The sequence below is a fragment of the Brassica rapa genome, chromosome A02 (assembly GCF_000309985.2).
Source record: "Brassica rapa cultivar Chiifu-401-42 chromosome A02, CAAS_Brap_v3.01, whole genome shotgun sequence".
Classification (NCBI taxonomy): domain Eukaryota; kingdom Viridiplantae; phylum Streptophyta; class Magnoliopsida; order Brassicales; family Brassicaceae; genus Brassica; species Brassica rapa.
In genome coordinates, this window is record NC_024796.2 from 25,587,334 (window position 1) to 25,606,321 (window position 18,988).

Genomic DNA, 18,988 nt, shown 5'->3' on the forward strand with positions numbered 1-18,988 from the left:
GCTTTTTTAATATGTTTCAGTAGTCTTCTTAGAAAGTCGACACAAAAACAAGTGTGGTCCAAAGTATACGTGAAAAGTTAATGCACGATAGAGAGATTAGTGGGGTTTGGTTGATGACCACATTAGCAAACTAATAATCACAGTTCTAATTCCGTTGATTCTTAAATCAATTCCAGAAGTTATATACATATATATTTTTTGTTTTCGTGAAAGAAAGGTAGAAAATCATTGCGTCTATTACAAGTTTGTCAAAAGGTTTCCTTAAAGCTATATCTCTTAAGTTTTCAACTAATTCCAGCTTTAGTAAAAAGATTGTAACTACTGACTACAGCTACTTTCAGTCATTTTGTGTCAAGCGATCTCCTAAATTTAAAAGGAGTTTATTAGGCTCGTTTTATTGGAAAATATGGATATCTGTAGCCTTAAAAAATGAATATATGTATATAGTATATACTGAATATTGTTATTATTATTATTTGTTTTCGAAAGATTTTAATGAATTCTTAAGATGCTGACAAACAAAAAACCTAACCGAATCGAGAGAAAGAACACATCTACCTACATATGTCATTTGAGTCAATGTATAATCGGGTGTCTAGTTTCAGTTGTCATTATCATTCGGTAGAAAAATATTCAAACCGTGGAAGTTAGTGATTTGGAACTAAATGAATAAAAGTAGAAGTTTAGTAGTATTTGCTTTCTTCAAGCAATCAGCTATGCAATAACCGAAAGCTACCAGAGGACTATTATGCGAAAATAGTATGGAATTACAAAAGGCTTCCCGGTTTACAGGTTAGGACAACGTGTGTATATTTTATTTTATTACAAAAGACCAAGCCCATTATCCATAACACTTTCAAATGTAGAGTGGGAGACAAGAAAAATAATTGTTACGGAGAACAACATTAAACCAACAAAGGCGACTTTGATTGATTCTCCGATTTTCCTTTACTTTCTTTGAAGAAACGAGACACATTGTATGGAGTCAGTGCGAAATGCGTTTGGAGAAGAAATCCGCATTGTTGGTTCTGCTTTACATCTGTAGATCAGTAGATAGTTATTTTCTTGTTTTTCACGTTACCTTTGTTATCTTAAGATATGTATTCGTCAACTAGGCCTGGGCTTTTTCATATAAAGGCCCGTAAAACGTTTCTTCTTCAGAATAGCCCCATTTTGAATCTGTAATACTACACATCAATTTAGTTAACAATAAAGGTTTGGGTATTGTGTATATTGGACAATTGGTAATACAATATGATCAGTGTCACTTGTGTGTATTTGCAAGGTTTTCATGTGATTGAGACTATGCTAATCGTTGTATTAAATTTAAACAAAATAAGAATTTAATTAGCAGAAACTTATATGATGTTACTTTGCTCTAGGTTGTATAATGTATTTCGCGGAATTCAGACATCTTATTTTTGTAATGCAGGCCAGTGTGACTTTATATCACCTCATATTCTCTTTAGTGTCTTACTTTACAAACAACAGAAATAATGTCATACTTTATAATCAATCCTTTTACATTATGCAAGGAATTAGTGACATAAAGTTAAGTTTTGCAAAATAAACATATAATGTCATTTGATATGAAAATAATGAAATTTATTTATACTAGAAAGGAGAGAGTAATTAGTTTGTCAACTACTATTACTTTTATAAAGATAGACAAAAAAAATTGTATTACGAACAAAATAATGAATCAAATTCCATAAAAATGATTTTAAAAATTAATTTATCAACGGAAAAATGAATTTATCTATATTTTAGAAAAACGTAACACAAAAAAGAACAAAATATCGGGTTTACATTTTCCTTCACGTTTTAGCTAAGACATACACCTGAATTTTCGAGATATCGACCGATTATAGTACGTACAATTGCAAATGTGAAATAGCAAGTACTCATAAAATTAATATGATGATAATTAAGAAATGAGCATTTTTAATTTTAAGCTTTTTAGTACATGTACTAAATTAGTGAAAAGAATAAATAGTCAAAGAGATTCTAAAAGCCAAATAGAAAGGGACAAACATGCAAGCCCCTTCGCCGCATATTACGTGGAGCTTCACACATTGGCTTCTCTGTCTCTCATAAAACACCCAAATTCGAGACCTCTTTTTCCTACATTTTATTCTGACTTTAAAAAAATACGACTTCGTATTGACTAGACTACAATCAAGTGGCAATAAAAATGGAAGAATTTCGAAAACTCCAAGTCTTACACAAGAAAATGAATACATAGAACTTGTTTACTCGCTCTTTTTAAGAAAACAGTACTAAGATCAATTCTTATTTCCATGATACAGCCCATAGTATTAGCATTTCTCACATAGTATTAGCATTTCTAGCTAAAAGTTACAATTTTCCAATAAAATATAATAAATATTTATTGAATAAACAGAAAAGTTACAGTATCACTTGCGTTTTAAAGAAACATGATCAGTTGCGTTTTCAACTTAACTACAGAATTTCTTTATTTTTCTAAAATCTTAACTACATATACGACTCTGTAAAAAAATTTCTTTCACATGATGACTATACAAAAATTTAGAATGAAGTACATGAGCTCAAAAGATTTAAGTCCATAAAACGAAAAGATATAATTAAGCCTTTATGATGTATACTATAGCAGTTCAATTTTTTTTGTAGGTTCATATATTGTCCGTCGTCGGCCTAATTTTACTTTTTTTTTTTGAACTTTAGTTTTACATTTTGTTGGGGATTGGATGCTAAATTAGGAATGTTTATTACTTTATCTACGATCTACATGAATATAACATATGCATAAAATATTTCTTGCATGTTTTTCGTCAAAAAAAAAATATTTCTTGCATGAATATGATCACTCGTGGATTTCGCTTAACTAGACCGTACTATTTTTAAAATATGTTTCCGTAAGTTTTTAGCAGGTCACGTGGATTTCAGTTTTACCTTTTTCCATGAAGCTTTAAGTTTGAACATTGCAATATATTACAAGTTGTCTTTTTTATTTAATAAGAACTGGTACAAATGTAATAAATATATATTTAGCAAACAAAAAAATGTAATAAATATATTGCAAAAGAATAATACCAACCGCTACCGTCCAGACTAATTCTTTTTTATTTTAAGTTTTTTCTATCCATTTGTGACCGTAAAAAACAATCTCAGATCTCTCGTGTTGTTAACTTTGCATCTTGTCCGTGAATCCCAATGGTAATTAAAACCTTTGTCTTTTCACCTTAATAATACGTACCTATAGATATTTTGAAAAGAAAATCATACAACTAAATGCAACCATACTGTCCAGATTTAAACAAAAAAAAAATGGAGAGTTGATAAAAAAAAATGGAGAGTTGATCAAAAAACAAAAAAAATGGAGAAAGCCATACTGTCTAGACTCTAGGTGACTTTATTTTTGGTTTAAACTTTAAACAAATTTGACCGTAGTAGTGCATAGGTTGGGGAAAAAGAAAAGCTCTGGATTGGCCTGTCGTAAACGCATTAGCCGTCAACACCAGAATTCCTGCTAAGAGGTCAACTGATCTAACGGCTGTTAAAGCATCTCACCATGCACAGTACTGCATTTTGCTTCCCAAACTTTCTTGCCGTGGTTTATTGTAAAATGTTGTTATAGATAAGAGCAAAACTAATATTGTAACATATATGAAGATTTTCCCGGGGGCATGCCAGGGCCGTGCCTGACTTTTTTGGGCTCCCAAGCACAAAATATATTTTTGACCCTTTAATTACTTATAATGGAAAAACATTAAAATTTATGGGGTAAAAAATCGAATCCTCAACTCTTTGTAGGAAAAAATTAAACAAAAACCAGTAGAACTAACTAGACTTTGTTAAAAAAATTAGCCCTTAAAATACTTATACACATCAGGGCTCCAAGCATGTCCTTGATCAGCCTATAGTCAGGCACGGCCTGAGGTATGCAATCGAAACTATTTAAATTAAGAGTATGATCTGTTCTGAATACTAATATATATATATATAATTTCCCGGTTTGGTGAAGATTTTAAGAATGTACAAAACATATTAAACTAAACAAACATTCTGTCATACCAAAAATATATGTTCTTTTTTCTTAAAAAAAATATATATGTTCTCTCTCTCACTCAGTCTCTCTCATATATGTATAACAGCTTGGATCAGATTAAAACTTTAATTCAACGATATTTACAATTAATCTGATTCGCTGCAAATGCATGTGTCATCAGACGTGACGAGTACCAAGAAGAAATTGATCAGAACTTTCAATTTAAAATCAGGACCTGTCCCAAACAAGCAAAAAAATATTAGGGTTTATACTCTTCCGCTTCTTATATGCGGAATCATAGTGCAGAAAAAAACAATAGACATTTCTAATAAAACATCAACATTGACACGGTCAATGTATATATCAGAAAATATTTGTAGATCAGTGAATTAAATCTCCAAAATACCCCCGTTTTCCCCTTAGGTTAACGAGAAAAACGTGGGTATTTTGGATAAAAACACTTATTGATTGATTACGGCTCAAGAAAATAAAACATAAATGAAGAAAAATTTAAGAAACTGCGTCGACTAGTTATGGAGAGGATCTGGACAACTTGGTACCGTTCTTTTAGTGTCACTGGTCCCTTTTCCGACATAAGAATTCACCGGAGGGAACTTTCCGGCGCCAAAGTACTTCTTCATTAGATTTTCTTGGTTATTAGCCGGTGCAGGAGAGGTAGCCTTCGTCGGTGCTTCTGGATATACCCGAGTTGCCCCTATAAGGGAAGTTACAAAAGAGAGATAGAGTAGATAAGAAAGCAAGATCACCATTAGCAGAGAGGAGCTTCTCCATTCTCGAACATGAGTCATATCCCAACCCTAAACCCTAACATAAAGCTTTTCTTCTTGATTAAACCCTAACCATCTATTTCTCTTTCCTCTCCTCTCAGGGTTAGATCTATCTTCGATCTATAAATATTTCTGAAATTGAGAGAGAGAAAGAAAGACACTGATGTTTTGTCTTGTGAGAAGAAGAGTGGCTTTCATGCAAATTATGAATGGCCCACGTGAATGGGTACATATAAATACAAGACAAGATCTGAAAATTTCTTAGCTTAGATATTTTTTAGTTTTTTCTTTAGACAGATTTTTTGAAGTTTTATTAATAGTACATATGACATATCTAATTATGATAAATAGTTATATAGTACGATTATTGGTGTCTAGTCTTTTATGTATAATTGTGCATATATTTTTAAGAATGACCACATATACTAAAATAATAGTATAACATAGTATTTTCTCTTGTTAAGGAATTGTCAAGAATTTCATACAACAATTTATAATTAGCTTGTAAATGTAATATATTATAAATTTATATAAAATTAATATATAATACATAAATTTATCATAAATGTATTATAAATTTATGCATTATAAATTTATGAACTTTTTAATATATATTATATAATACATAAATAGTTTATAACTTATGATATTCTTTAGACCCGCGAGAAAACATACATTTCAGTAAACCAATTAATGCACCACCCACCAACGTACTTGCCTTTTATGGAATGCATTTCAAAAAGTTATCGTTCCAGAATTGCTTTATAGATGTAGACGTAGTCATGTAGAATAGGTTTACTTTTAGAACAACTGATGTAAAAGTTAAAGTGCTGCAGTTACAAAAACAGAAGTTAAAGTGCTATTTCTTTTTGTTTTTGGTTGTCAACCTCTGTATATATATACAGAACTGTATAATGGATATACACAAACTGTATAATGGATTTGAATGTGGATATGAAAAAGAAAAAAACTGTGTCATCATTCTTGACTTACGTGACTAAAACAGACCGGTAATGAACACGGCAGAGCTTTCGCTGTTATTTTTCAAAATATTATATATATATATATTGTTTCGACGTACAATAATGTAAATGTCTTGTCTCCAGAAATGAGGATAACGTGACGGAACAAAATGGTGAATAGGTTTGGTTTTGTTGTCCAATATATATAACACAAAATGTTAGTTTGGATATGTGAGATGAGTTTGAATAAAGGGTGTCGTTTTATTACTGCACTTTGCCGTTTTGTATTTGTTTCTTTTCCAGTTTTGCTCTTTACGTTCGTCTCTTCCTCTTGCCTTCTTCCTCTTCGTGTCAGAAATAAAAGATGAAGATCCCATCATGATTACTATCATGCGACTGATCCAAAGTGTTTCATTTTTTCTTATTTAAAAATTCTGTAATTAAGCATATAATTAATCCATTATATAAATTTTAGTAAACTAACATTTTGCGTAAATATCGATTCTTAAATTGAAACTATGCCGAAAGTTCTAATAATCTGCAACAACAAAAGAACAGCCACCCATTTTGTTTTCATCTTTGGAATCAGTATTCCTTATAAAATGGTTTACTAGACTCTGCATGCCTGATCATTTATATAATTATATACCAGATGTATATACACTGATACAACTCAAATGGCGTACTGCCAGTGAATAAATTAACTTCTGCTAATATAAAAGTTAAGTCCTATTCGGCTTTATTATTGGTATTTTTTTCTTTCTTAAGGTGCCTAACTGTAATACTTTCATAATGTTTTTTAAACATATATATCTTGCATTATGAAAAGAGAGTATTTGTTATCATCTTTTTCTTTTGGACTACAACAGGCAAGTACAAGTGGACTTGTAGATGAGTTATTTTTTCTTAAAATCTCAGGGTGGGTTTGTATATATCTCAAATGAGGGATAGAGTAATTGGGTGTTAGTTCTGTCCAAGTGGTCGAGCTCAGGTTTGGTTTTCACTGACCCGGCCAGTCCAAGCCAGGAAGTGATCCAAGCAGTTCGAGCGATGGCCCTTCGGGTCTCATGGTTCTTAAAGTGGAACACGTGAGGCTGGTTTCATATAGCAGAGAATACTTCATACCGATAATAATGGTATCTCTAACAATGACACCAAATTTAGCGTTTTGGTGTCATACTTTTTTTTATTACCTCTAACAGTAACACCAAATTTTACACAAAAATTAATATTATATATTATTTAATTTTTATATTTTAATAGTTTTTATTATTTTATTATTTATAATTGATTAATAATTATTTTAGCAAAGTTAGATATTGTGCTTGTTAAATTTTTGTAGTTTTATGATATCTAATGATTTTGATGAGGGTTAGATTCATAATTGAGCTTATTATGATAATTCTAGCTTGCATTTAGGTGTATATATTGCATACATTTGTCCATTTGCATATTCTAGGGTCTGGATTGCACAAATGAGAAGTTTGGGGCTAAACCGTGGGTTATTCTTGCAATTTACAAAGTTTGGGGCCAAGTATGAAGTTATCCAAAGTTCAGGGACCGAGGTTGCAGTTTTGGAATACTCGCTGGGTTAGATTGTAAAATCAGAAGTCCAGGGGTCAATTCATGAGGTCATTTCTGTACATTCCAAAGTATTGGGCCGATTTGTAAGCAACCAACAGTTGAGGGACCTGTTTTGCAAATAATGAAGAAGCCACCATTGGAGAGAAGCGAGCTTTCTCTCGGTCGATCCGGAGCCGACGGCGAGGCTCGATCGCGACGACGGAGCTGAGCACGTGACGACGGAGCTCAGCACGCAACCATGAGCTGAGAGCACGACTCGTGGGGGCTTGAGACGAGACGCGACGAAGAACTGCGACCACCGGTGGAAGAGACCTCACGTTAACGGCGTCCAGTCTCAGAGGAATCACGGCGTGGAACGAGCGGAGTGCGATGGTGAGGCGAGAGATCCATGGATGTGGTTTGCTCACGAGTCGAGCCACTGATGGAAGAGACCGCGGGTTCACGACACGGCTTGGACGAGGCCAGGAAGACGCATCGACGATCTCGCGCGGGTTCAGTGACGCGGGATCGCATACCCGCATAGGAAGAGGAGAAGCTGACGTTCTGACGCGGGATGAGGCCATGCGGAGACGCCTACCCGCTCGTATGAAGAAAGAAGCTCGACGACCATCTGACGCGGGTGGTGTGACGCGGGGTGCGCCCAGTCGTTTCAACCCGAGTCGATATTTATCCTTAGTCGAATTTTAATGCTTTTAAGGGCTTTTTAGACTTTTTAATGGAAACCATTAGATTTACCAAGAACATATAAATACCCTTGTAATCCTAAAGTTAAGATCAGATTTTATTTTCTATCTACTCACAAAGAACTTTGAGTTTAAAGATCTAATCTTGATCATTATCTTTAGTGATTGCTTAGATTATATTGATCACTAATCATGATTAACACCAAATCATCATTGATTCTTGGGTTTATCATGATAATTAGTGAGTAGTCATCTTTGGATTCATGGATTAGAGAGATTAAGGGTGATTAAGCTAGATCTAAGGTGTTTAGGTATAGATCAATCTTGTTCCTTGCTAGTAGAGTGATTTTAATGCAACTCTAGAGTTGACCTCTCTAAAGTTGAGCTAGACATTTCATACCCGGAAGGTGTTCGATGAAATGCTTGAACCAACTCTCCTAAGCTTTTAACATTCTTTACCAAAGGGATTTGTTGTTAAAAGTGTTAAGATGGCTAGTAGACTTGAGATTAATGATTACTTAGATAACATTCAACCAAAGGAATTTGATGCTTGAGTTATCTAGGTAAATGAGCATTCATCTAGGGATAGAGTTTGCTTAGGATTGTGTCTATGTCTAAGGTAGATATAAATTGGTTGAAAGTTGACACTTTTAGGTTGAATCTTGATCACCCAAGATCAATTCCCATAGCTCATGAGTTCTCCCATCTTATAAGAAAGAAAGCTTTGTCCTTTATTGCATTTTAGGTAGAAATCTAGTTTAAAATCATCTCAAAAACTGGTAGCATTTAGATTAAGCATGTTTTGCATTCTCTTTGCATCATAATCACTTAGAACTGGTTTGACATCCTTTATATTACAACATTTGATTAGGAGCCTTGAAACTCCTATCATCATTTTATCATTTATAAAAAATAGAATATGAAATAAATGATGATATTCATTTAGTGATTTATTAACTGAAAAATATATATTAAAAATAATTTTAAAATACAAATAATACAATATATTTATGTTTAGTTACAAATTTGAACTAATTAATAATAATAATAATAGTTAAACTATATTATTAAATAAAATATAATAAAATATGTATTTTAAGAATTTGGTGTGATGAACACATTACAACAAATTGATGGAGTTATGTCAATTTTGGTATCTTATTAAAGATGAAATTATACCAAATTTGATATTTTGGTGTTGGTTCTGTCCAAGTGGTCGAGCTCAGGCTTGGTTTTCACTGAATCGGTTGGGTTCAAATATGATCTTTGTCTTGTGGACACAGAATTGGGTTCGAATAAGTCGGATATTTTTATAAATGCAACTGTGATATATGGTTTCACTAGCCCACTGATTTTCCATACAGAATTATCAATTGTGACTAAAAGAAATTAAAATGGAAAATAAGACTTATGAATACGTTTTTTTTTTTTGGATCAAATGCATACGTTCTTCACCTTTGATTAAGTCCCTTAGAATCAATATGAACCATGTAGATTTTTACAAGAGATTCTTTCAAGTTCCAAGTGACTATTGGTACTAATTTAGTTTTGATGATGGGCCAAGTTCCAAACATGGTTCTCTTTGCACTGTGTCTCCTCCATAGCTAATGAGCACATTGATTGGTTATCTCATAAATGAAAAATGCTACTAGCTAATGGACTAGGCCTTGTAGAACATATTTCAATTCTCTTGTAACTCAATTATATAATTTTGATCAACAAAAACACATGTTGTTTATTAGTATTACTAGTGATAAGCCCGCGCTACGCGCGGGTTGTATGTTAATTGTGTAGCCAAATGTTCGATGTTGATACTATTGATATTAGAAGTGTGGTGCTGAAATGGTGGCTAGTTTTGATGTTTACTTTAGAAGTACTTATTGGTTAGCTTTTATTTACTCACGGGTCAATTATTTATGGAGTCATTCTTGGGTTCACCCCCTAGGATGAACCTCTAGATTCACCAACCAATAGGATTTCATTATTTCAAATTCGATATCTTTTAAAAAAGGAAACAAAATATTCTCAAATTATATTATGTTTTTAAAATAAAAAGTAAAAAAAGATAATAGTTACTGAAAAAAGAATTAAAAAAAAATATTTTTAATGTTGTCAACAAAACACTAAACCCTAAATCCTAATCCCTAAACCCTAAATCCTAAACCCTAAACCCCTGGGTAAATCCTAAACCCTTGGGTAAACCCTAAACCCTTGGGTAAATCCTAAATCCTTGGATAAATCCTAAACTCTAAATAAAAAACGACTAAAACCCTAAACCCTAAACGCTTGAATGTTTTAGTGTATAGTGATTTTGATTTAGGGTTAAGGATTTATCCTAGAGTTTAGGATTTATCCTAGAGTTTAGGGTTTATCCAAAGATTTAGGGTTTAGGATTAAAGATTTAAGGATTAGAATTTAGGGTTTAATGTTATGTTGACGACGTAAAATATTTTTTTTTGTAATTATTATTATTTTTTTTACCTTTTAATTTTAAAAACGTAATATAATTTGACAATATTTTGTTTTCTTTTTTAAAAGATATCGAATATAAAATAAAACAATCTTATTGGTTGGTGAACCTAGAGGTTCACCCTAGAAGGTGGACCTAAGAATAAGTCTTATTTATGAGGAAGTGGCAAATACATTGATTTGATTTAGCCATTTAGGGTAAATTATAATTATTTGAACTCCTACTGGTTTGTAAGTGGATTGTATTAGTTATGATTTGTGCATAGTCTGATTTTTTAAGGAATATTAAATAGAAGGTGTTTATTAAAGGATTGCATTTGTTTGATATTTTTAAGGGAGAATTAGCAAAGTACTCATATTTGAAGTCCATATTAGATACTTACCAATGAGTTAACACAAAGGTAATTTTTCTTACTTTTGGTTTGACCATAATAGCTTTCTAAAGTTTTTTTCCTTCTTCACAGTCTCTTTCTCTCATCTGACATTCTCTTTTCTTTTTCTTCCTTCGCAGTTTTGTCTCCTCTGTTGACACTCTTTTTCTTCTTATCTCCACTTTTTTAATTTTTATAAAAAATATTTCTTCTATATTCTCCTATTTTCTGCTATTTGTATCCGTAAAAACACTTCATTTTCTCTTCTTCTTCATAATATAACATTGATGTTTAAATTTATTCAGTTTGATAGATAAATTGAAATTTCGACAATATTATTTATTAACTATTAATACCTCTGTTAACATGTACAAATATTTTTTACAGCTAACACCTCTATTAACATCTCTGGTATATGTATTGTTAACGGCTAACACCTATGTTAGCAAGTGAGTTTCTTTAGTGCAGTGGCTATTATATTTCTATGAATCAGTTCAAAAAAAAAAACACCTATGTTAGCATCTATAATATGTTTTAATTGATACATCAAATATTAACAATGGACAAATAGCGATTATTGACTGCTGCCCGTGATCTTTACATGTTAACTTAAATTTTAGTAACTAACATATGTGTTACATGATAACAAATATATTAGATTAATAGCCAATATTGTATTATAAAGACTGTTATTATATTATTGATTTGTGTAACGCATTATAAATAACATTTATATTGATAATCAAATAAGAACCGATAAAACTGAAAATTCAAAGCCACATATAAAATAAATAATTAAAATTAAAATTGAATTGGAAATAGAATGATAGAGCTTTGTATAATAATTAGATATTAGAGTTAGAAACATCACATATGTTTTCAGAGAAAAAAATCAGAAAAGAAAATGGCCAAAAGTAAGAGAGAGGATGTGAGAGAGAGAGAGAGCTAGTAAATAATAGGTAGGAGAGAGAAGATATAGCTGACACACCCACATGCATGTGTAGAAAGCTAAAATAGTCATGAAATTATTTATGTCAAATCAAGTGTAATTGGCTAATTAATATCTCCCATGTATGCATTTCTGCCAATTATCTCTATTTTAATATAGAAAATAAAAACTTTTAAAATAATCGCAATAAGATAAATATAATTAATATTCAATTTATTTTTTCATTAAAAGTATTTATTTTCACTGGTGATTAGCGTTTTTATTAATTGCTTAATTGTTTTTTAATCATATATTTGTTTAACCACTAAAATGTGTGAAAATCTCAGTATTTCATCTTATTGTTAACATTTGTTCTATTTTAGTTTTGATAATAAGTAGGAATATCTGATACTTTAAGAGTGTCTGATAATTTAGCTTTCTTTTGGAAATATTCCTATAAGCCTTTCACATAGTGTGCTTCTACGTTCGGTGGATAAACATCTCGTCATTAGACATTTTACCTAATTAGAGATGCAAATGGATGGACTCTCAACGGTTGGACTGTCAAAATCAAAACACCAAGTAAACCTTGTCATCCCAATAAGATAAATGCATTTGCAAATCTGATTCTTACATTGCCTTTTTATAATTTTTTTATTATATATAACAATGTATTTTATATTATTATTATTATTATTAAATATATACTATTTTTATTTATTAATATTTCTATTTTGTTTCAAATAATTGTTTCACTGAGCTTTTAAATAAATAGCTTCACGCATAGACTTTATTTTCATTAAATACTTTATCAAACAATTCTTGGGGAAATTACTTGTTTACCACTTTCATAGTACCACTTTTCATTTCTACCACCACTAAAGAGACATTTTTAAAAATACATTTTTCATTAAGTGGCAAAGACTCTTATGTCCTTGTTATTTATATATATAACAAATCATTTTTTAAATAAAAAAATTAAAAAAAAAGTAAATTTTTTTTTATGTTTTCGAGTTATACTTTTTCAAATTCGAACTTTTTTGAAATTTTTTTTTCGAATTTTTTTTTATTTTTTTTTTCAATTTTTTTTTTGAAAAACGAAAATTATGTTTGAAACTATTTTTTTAAAAAAATTTTATATATTTTTAAGTATTTATTTGTATATTTATTAGAATCCTAAATTTCACATTCCAAAAACTCTATCCCTCCCCTCAACTCTAAACTTAAGTCTAGATTAGTTAATCCTAAATATATAATTGTTTTTTACCCTTCATTAAAAGTAAAGGTAAAAGTGGTTAGTGTAAACATGAAAAGTGGTACTATAAATGTGTTATTTGTGGCAATTTTCCAAACAAATTTTTAATTTTATGTGTAATATCTTGTTTATATCATGAAACAAATTCTTCATTTTTATGTTTATTGTTTTATTTTCTGTTTTTTAACTTTTTTGATTTTTTTTTGTTTAATCATCTATTGATTCTTGGCTGTAGTTTTACCCCACTATTTAATTTTAGTTAATTTGATTTTAGTGATTAAAATGAATCAAATCTGTCAAATTCACTGATTATCTTTTTCGTTGAACTTGTTTTTGATAAAACGTGTAAAAGCAATATCATAAAGGAATTATTTTTTATTATTATTATTCTTAGGAATGTTTCCTATATATTCTTAAAATTAAGTATTTGTTATATTATGTAGGATTTGGTATGTTTTTACTAAATGTATACTTTTATATTTCCTTTTTCAAATAAATTAATCTTTGAGTGTGGATTTTCATCATTTTTTAGTTTCTCTAAGTTTGAATTTAATGACCAGAAAATTATCCTTAAATTCACATTTGTTTTTATTTTTGTTGATTTGAGTAGTACAAACTATAGCTATTCTTAACAAATCCACACGTACGAAGAATATGTTAAAACATATTTTGACAATTTTATATTTGAACGGACTCCTATTAATAGTACTAACCATGAAAAAAATTAGCCATGGGTAGAGTTAGCTACTCGAGATCATGAACTCTTATGGATATAGTCCTACCTTATTAATTTCAATAAATAAAAGATGACTCAATATGTTTATGTGTGATGAAGAGAGCAAAATGGTAATGCCAATATTAACGACTACATAAGCATGGACTCATCTTCTACTCAACTATGTATGGTTTAATGATAAACCGAAATTCAAGATATGAAGTGAAACATCACGAAAAAGTTTTTTCTCTCTCCTAGGGTAAGCTCTCGACGACAAAGTGACATCGTTGGCCGCCACACGTCGACGTCTTCTCCGACGTCGGTTAATCGACTCGTTTTCTCCAGCTAACCTCATGGGGAAGGTGAAAAGGAAAAAGAAACAGCGCTCTCCGCCCTCCAAGTCTCCTCGGCGCTCCTCGCCTCCGACCACAGCGATGACTTCTGAAGTTGATTCCTCACTGGAAAAGTCTTCAGATTCAGTCTCGCAGGACCTAGATTTTGATTCCTCGCCTGGAAATGCTCTAACCGACGACTCAAGACCCGCTTCTGATGCCCAGATTTCAGATCTGGATGCTCAGCTGGTCGAATCTGTCTCTGTCGCTGCTACTTCCACGCCGGTCTCTCCTAGGCTCGCTTTTGACGCACAAACTGTAGATTCGTCTCCAGATTTGGATGCTCAGCAAGCCTTGAAAGTTTCAACCACGGGTTCCCCCCTGTCTACAGCTAACCAACTAGCTTCTGATGCCCAAAACGATGCTGCAACTGTGGCTTTGGATGCTCAGCTTGTTGAAGCTGTTTCGGTGACTAAAGAAACCACAATTACTGTGATCGCTAATTCAACGGCTGCCCAGAATTGGGAAAGGTAGCTGCTGATTCCACCAAGAGTGTGCCCCAGAACAGGTCTGATGCCACAAATAACAGTGCTCCTCCCTCAAAGAGCGAGCAAAACATGGCTCGTCCTATTGATACCTATTGCTCTCGTGTGAAAGGTGCTACCCAACTGAAGAAGACAAACGACGGTTTCATCCTCCCTTCTGGTGAAGCTTGTGTTAAAATACCTAATTCTGTTATTGAAAAGAATAGGAAGTCGTGGGACTGCTTCGTGATTGGACAGTTCTATGCTGATCCACCGTCGCAGGGAACAATCCCCAACATTGTCAACGGTATTTGGAGCAAACAATACCGTGACATAGCGGTGTCAAAATTGGAAGGAAACGCTTTTCTATTTCGGATACCGAATGTTTCCACACGAAACAGGGTCATTACTCAGGTGTTGTGGCAAATAGAGGGCAGAACAATGTTTGTCGCCAAGTGGGAGCCTGGCGTCAATCCTGACAAACCGGAGCTGAAGTCTGCGCCTATTTGGTTGGAGCTTAGGAAGGTTCCTTTCCAATTCTTTAACGAGGAGAGCTTGGAGCGTATAGCGAGCCTCGTTGGGGAACCTAAATTCCTTCATCCCTCAACCGCCAACAAGACTAATTTGGAAGTAGCGAAGGTGTTCACCATTATTGATCCTCGGAAACCTCTCCCGGAAGCAGTCAATGTCCAATTCGAATCTGGTGACATAAGCCGTGTCCTAGTCTCTAGTCCCTGGATGCCCCCCGTCTGTGATCACTGCAAGGAGATTGGCCACGATATCAAACGATGCAGCAAACTACCAAAGCCATGTGCTCTGTGCAAGTCAACTGGTCATGTCGCTTCAAGATGCCCAAATAACAAACCGAAGGAAAGCAATGGCAAGGGCAAGAAAACGCGCCGTGGAAGGTCCCGATCGAAATCTAAACCTGCTTCTAAAGGCGTCTACACATCTCCTCAGCTACAGCAAGGCACCACCCCTGTTTACCGCCCTAAGGAGAAGTCAGATGAAGAGGAAGCAAACCAGAAAGTATTTGAAGTGGGAGGAACCAGCAACTCCACTCAAGAGCCTGAAAATAATAAGACAGTGGGGAGACTCAGTCGAACTAGTTCCCTAGCGTGCTCGGAAGCGGATCAAGACTCATCTGACACTGCATCATCTGACTCTGAAGCTGCATCATCCGACTCTGAAGCTGAAGAGGGACAGATTATTGAGTTCCTTAAAGGAAACAACCTAAGGATGAGAAATCGTCACTCGGGCAAGAACCAAGCTAGGGGCAAGGCCCCACCAAATCTTTAAATATGTGTAGCAACCTTTTTTGCTGGAACGTGCGAGGTTTTAACGAGTACAGTCATCGCAACGGTTTCAAGAAATGGATTCGTAAGAATAAACCACTGTTTGGTGGCATCGTGGAGACACGAGTTAAGCAACCTAAGATAAAGAAGTTTGTAAATAATTTACTTCCCGGATGGTCGTACGAGGATAATTATAATTTTTCAGAGCTTGGTAAGATTTGGGTAATATGGCACTCTACTGTCAAGGTGGTGGTACTGGCAAAATCACTCCAGCAAATCACTTGTGAGGTATTACTCCCGGAATATCAGGCAGCTATGGTAGTAACTATTATCTATGCTGCAAACAACGCAAATTTAAGGACCGCTCTCTGGGCTGAGTTGGAACACTTGGCTACTTCCCCTTGCATTACTGGCAAGCCGTGGTGTGTCCTAGGGGACTTCAATCAAACTCTTCACCCTCATGAACACTCCATCCCAAAATCGCTGAATATAGACAAAAGAATGCTTGAGTTTGGCCAGTGTCTGGTTAATGCAGATTTGGAGGATCTTAACTTTAGAGGCAACTCGTTTACATGGTGGAACAAGAGAAAGTCAGCACCGATTGCAAAAAAGCTGGATAGAGTGTTGGTAAACGATGAATGGCTCTCAGTTTTTCCTAATTCTCTCGCCTCTTTTTCAAACCCGGCTTTCTCAGATCACGTATGCTCAACAGTGACCCTTACTCCAAACCTGCTAAGGAAAAAGAGACCCTTCAAGTTCTTCAATTACCTGCTCCAAAATCCAGAGTTCCTTCCACTTATTACGGAAGAATGGTACTCTATCAATGTGGTGGGCTCCGCCATGTTTAGAATTTCAGAAAAGCTTAGGATCTTGAAGAAGTGCATCCGGGAGTTCAGTAGAAGCAACTATTCAGAACTAGAGAAAAGGGTAGAGGAAGCTCACACCATCCTTCTGATCAGACAAAACGAAACTTTGCAGGATCCGTCTGCCCTAAATGCTGAGAGAGAAATAGAAGCTCAGATTAAATGGCTGGAATTGGTTGCTGCGGAAGAAGCTTTTCTGCTCCAAAGATCAAGAATTCTATGGCTCAGCCAGGGGGACGCAAACACAGCTTATTACCATCGAATGGTTGCTTCCCGGAGAGCAATAAATCATATACATTTTCTCATTGATGAGGCAGGCACCAGATATGAATCTCACACTGCAGTCGAGGCTCACTGTGTGGATTACTTCTCAAATCTTTTTGGCAGTGACATCGAACCTCAAATGTTCGTTCAAGAGGATCTCGATTTTTTATTCAACTTCACATGCTCACAGCAAGATAAAAACAGCTTCACTGCTGCTTTTTCAGCTCAGGAGATCAGAGATGTGTTCTTCTCTCTACCAAGGAATAAAACCAGTGGACCTGATGGGTTCTCGTCTGAATTCTTTACCTCGTGTTGGAGTGTGGTAGGCCCTGAAATAACTGAAGCGGTGCAGGAATTCTTCAGGTCTGGTAATCTGCTTCGCCAATGGAATGCTACAACTCTGGTGCTTATCCCTAAGATTGCTAACGCCTCCTCTACCTCTGACTTCCGCCCGATCTCATGCCTAAATACAGTGTACAAGGTGGTTGCAAAGCTTTTGGCAAACAGACTACAGAAGCTCCTGCCTAAGGTGATCTCTCAAGCTCAGTCCGCATTTATGCCAGGACGTCTCCTCGCTGAGAATGTACTTCTAGCTACTGACTTGGTTCTGGGTTATAACACGAGCAATTCAGAACCGAAGGCGATGTTAAAAGTGGATCTCCGGAAAGCTTTTGATTCTATTAGATGGGATTTTATTATAGGTACCCTCAGAGCGATATCTGTCCCAGAAATCTTCATTGGCTGGATCTACCAGTGTATATCGACAGCATCGTTCTCGGTTTCGATTAATGGAGCCTCTGGTGGTTTCTTTAACAGCACCAAAGGTATAAGACAAGGCGATCCCATGTCACCGTACCTCTTTGTTCTTGCCATGGAAGGGCTCTCCTAGAACTGCTGAGCTGAGAATCTCACACTTGATGTTTGCGGATGATGTGATGGTCTTCTTCGATGGAAGTGCTAACTCTCTCCACGGTATCTCTGAATGCCTAGATGACTTTGCCTCTTGGTCAGGGCTTAGAATGAATAGAGCCAAAACTGAGATTTTCCATTCAGGATTGAACCTTAGCGAAACTAATGCGATAGCTAGCTACGGTTTCCCTGTAGGTACCCTCCCTATTAGGTACTTAGGTCTGCCTTTGATGAGCCGCAAGCTTCAGGTCTCTGAGTACGAACCGCTTATAAACAAGCTTCTTGTAACCTTTAGGTCTTGGGCTGTGAAATCATTGTCGTTTGCGGGCAGGCTTCAACTAATTTCCTCAGTCATTTATGGCACTGTGAACTTTTGGATGACAGTCTTTCTCCTTCCAAAGGGATGTATCCGTCGTATTGAGAGCTTATGCTCCAAGTTTTTATGGTCTGGTAATATTGACTTATCGGGGAAAGCAAAAATTGCTTGGACAACAGTGTGTTTGCCAAAGCAAGAAGGGGGTCTTGGTCTTAGAAGCCTCTCTAGTTGGAATAGAGTCTTGTGTCTAAGATTCATCTGGCTGATGTTCTCTCAGAGTGAATCCCTGTGGGCAGAATGGCATAGAAAGTACAGTCTCAATGGGATAAGCTTATGGGCAGTTCAAGAATCTCTCTCTGACTCGTGGGCATGGAAACAAATACTGAAGCTCCGACCAGAAGGCAGAAATTTCAAAAAGCCAATCTTGGGAAATGGACAGAAAATTAGCTTCTGGTTTGACTCTTGGACTCCGTTAGGGCAGTTGATTCAGTTCTTAGGACAAGCCGGCCCAAGACAGCTACGGGTCCAACTTCATGCCTCGGTCTCCGCTGCTTGCAGTAACACTGGCTGGTGTATTGCCTCTCCACGATCTGATGAAGCCATGGAGCTTCACACTTTCCTAACTTCTATTCCCTGTCCTGTCTTTGCGGAGGCTACTGATTCTTATGTTTGGACTACCTCCACTTGTGAGGAGCCAAGG

The 18,988-nt window shown here is 34.7% G+C and overlaps 1 protein-coding gene across 1 annotated transcript; it reads right to left on the minus strand.

Moving 5' to 3' along the window:
- Nucleotides 1-201: 201 nt before the first annotated feature.
- Nucleotides 202-10,172, minus strand: LOC103854397 (CLAVATA3/ESR (CLE)-related protein 27). The gene has a single exon (XM_033283996.1). It carries the CDS (start codon nt 4,837-4,839, stop codon nt 4,558-4,560), a length of 282 nt encoding a protein of 93 aa, XP_033139887.1. The 5' UTR covers nt 4,840-10,172; the 3' UTR covers nt 202-4,557.
- Nucleotides 10,173-18,988: the final 8,816 nt, after the last annotated feature.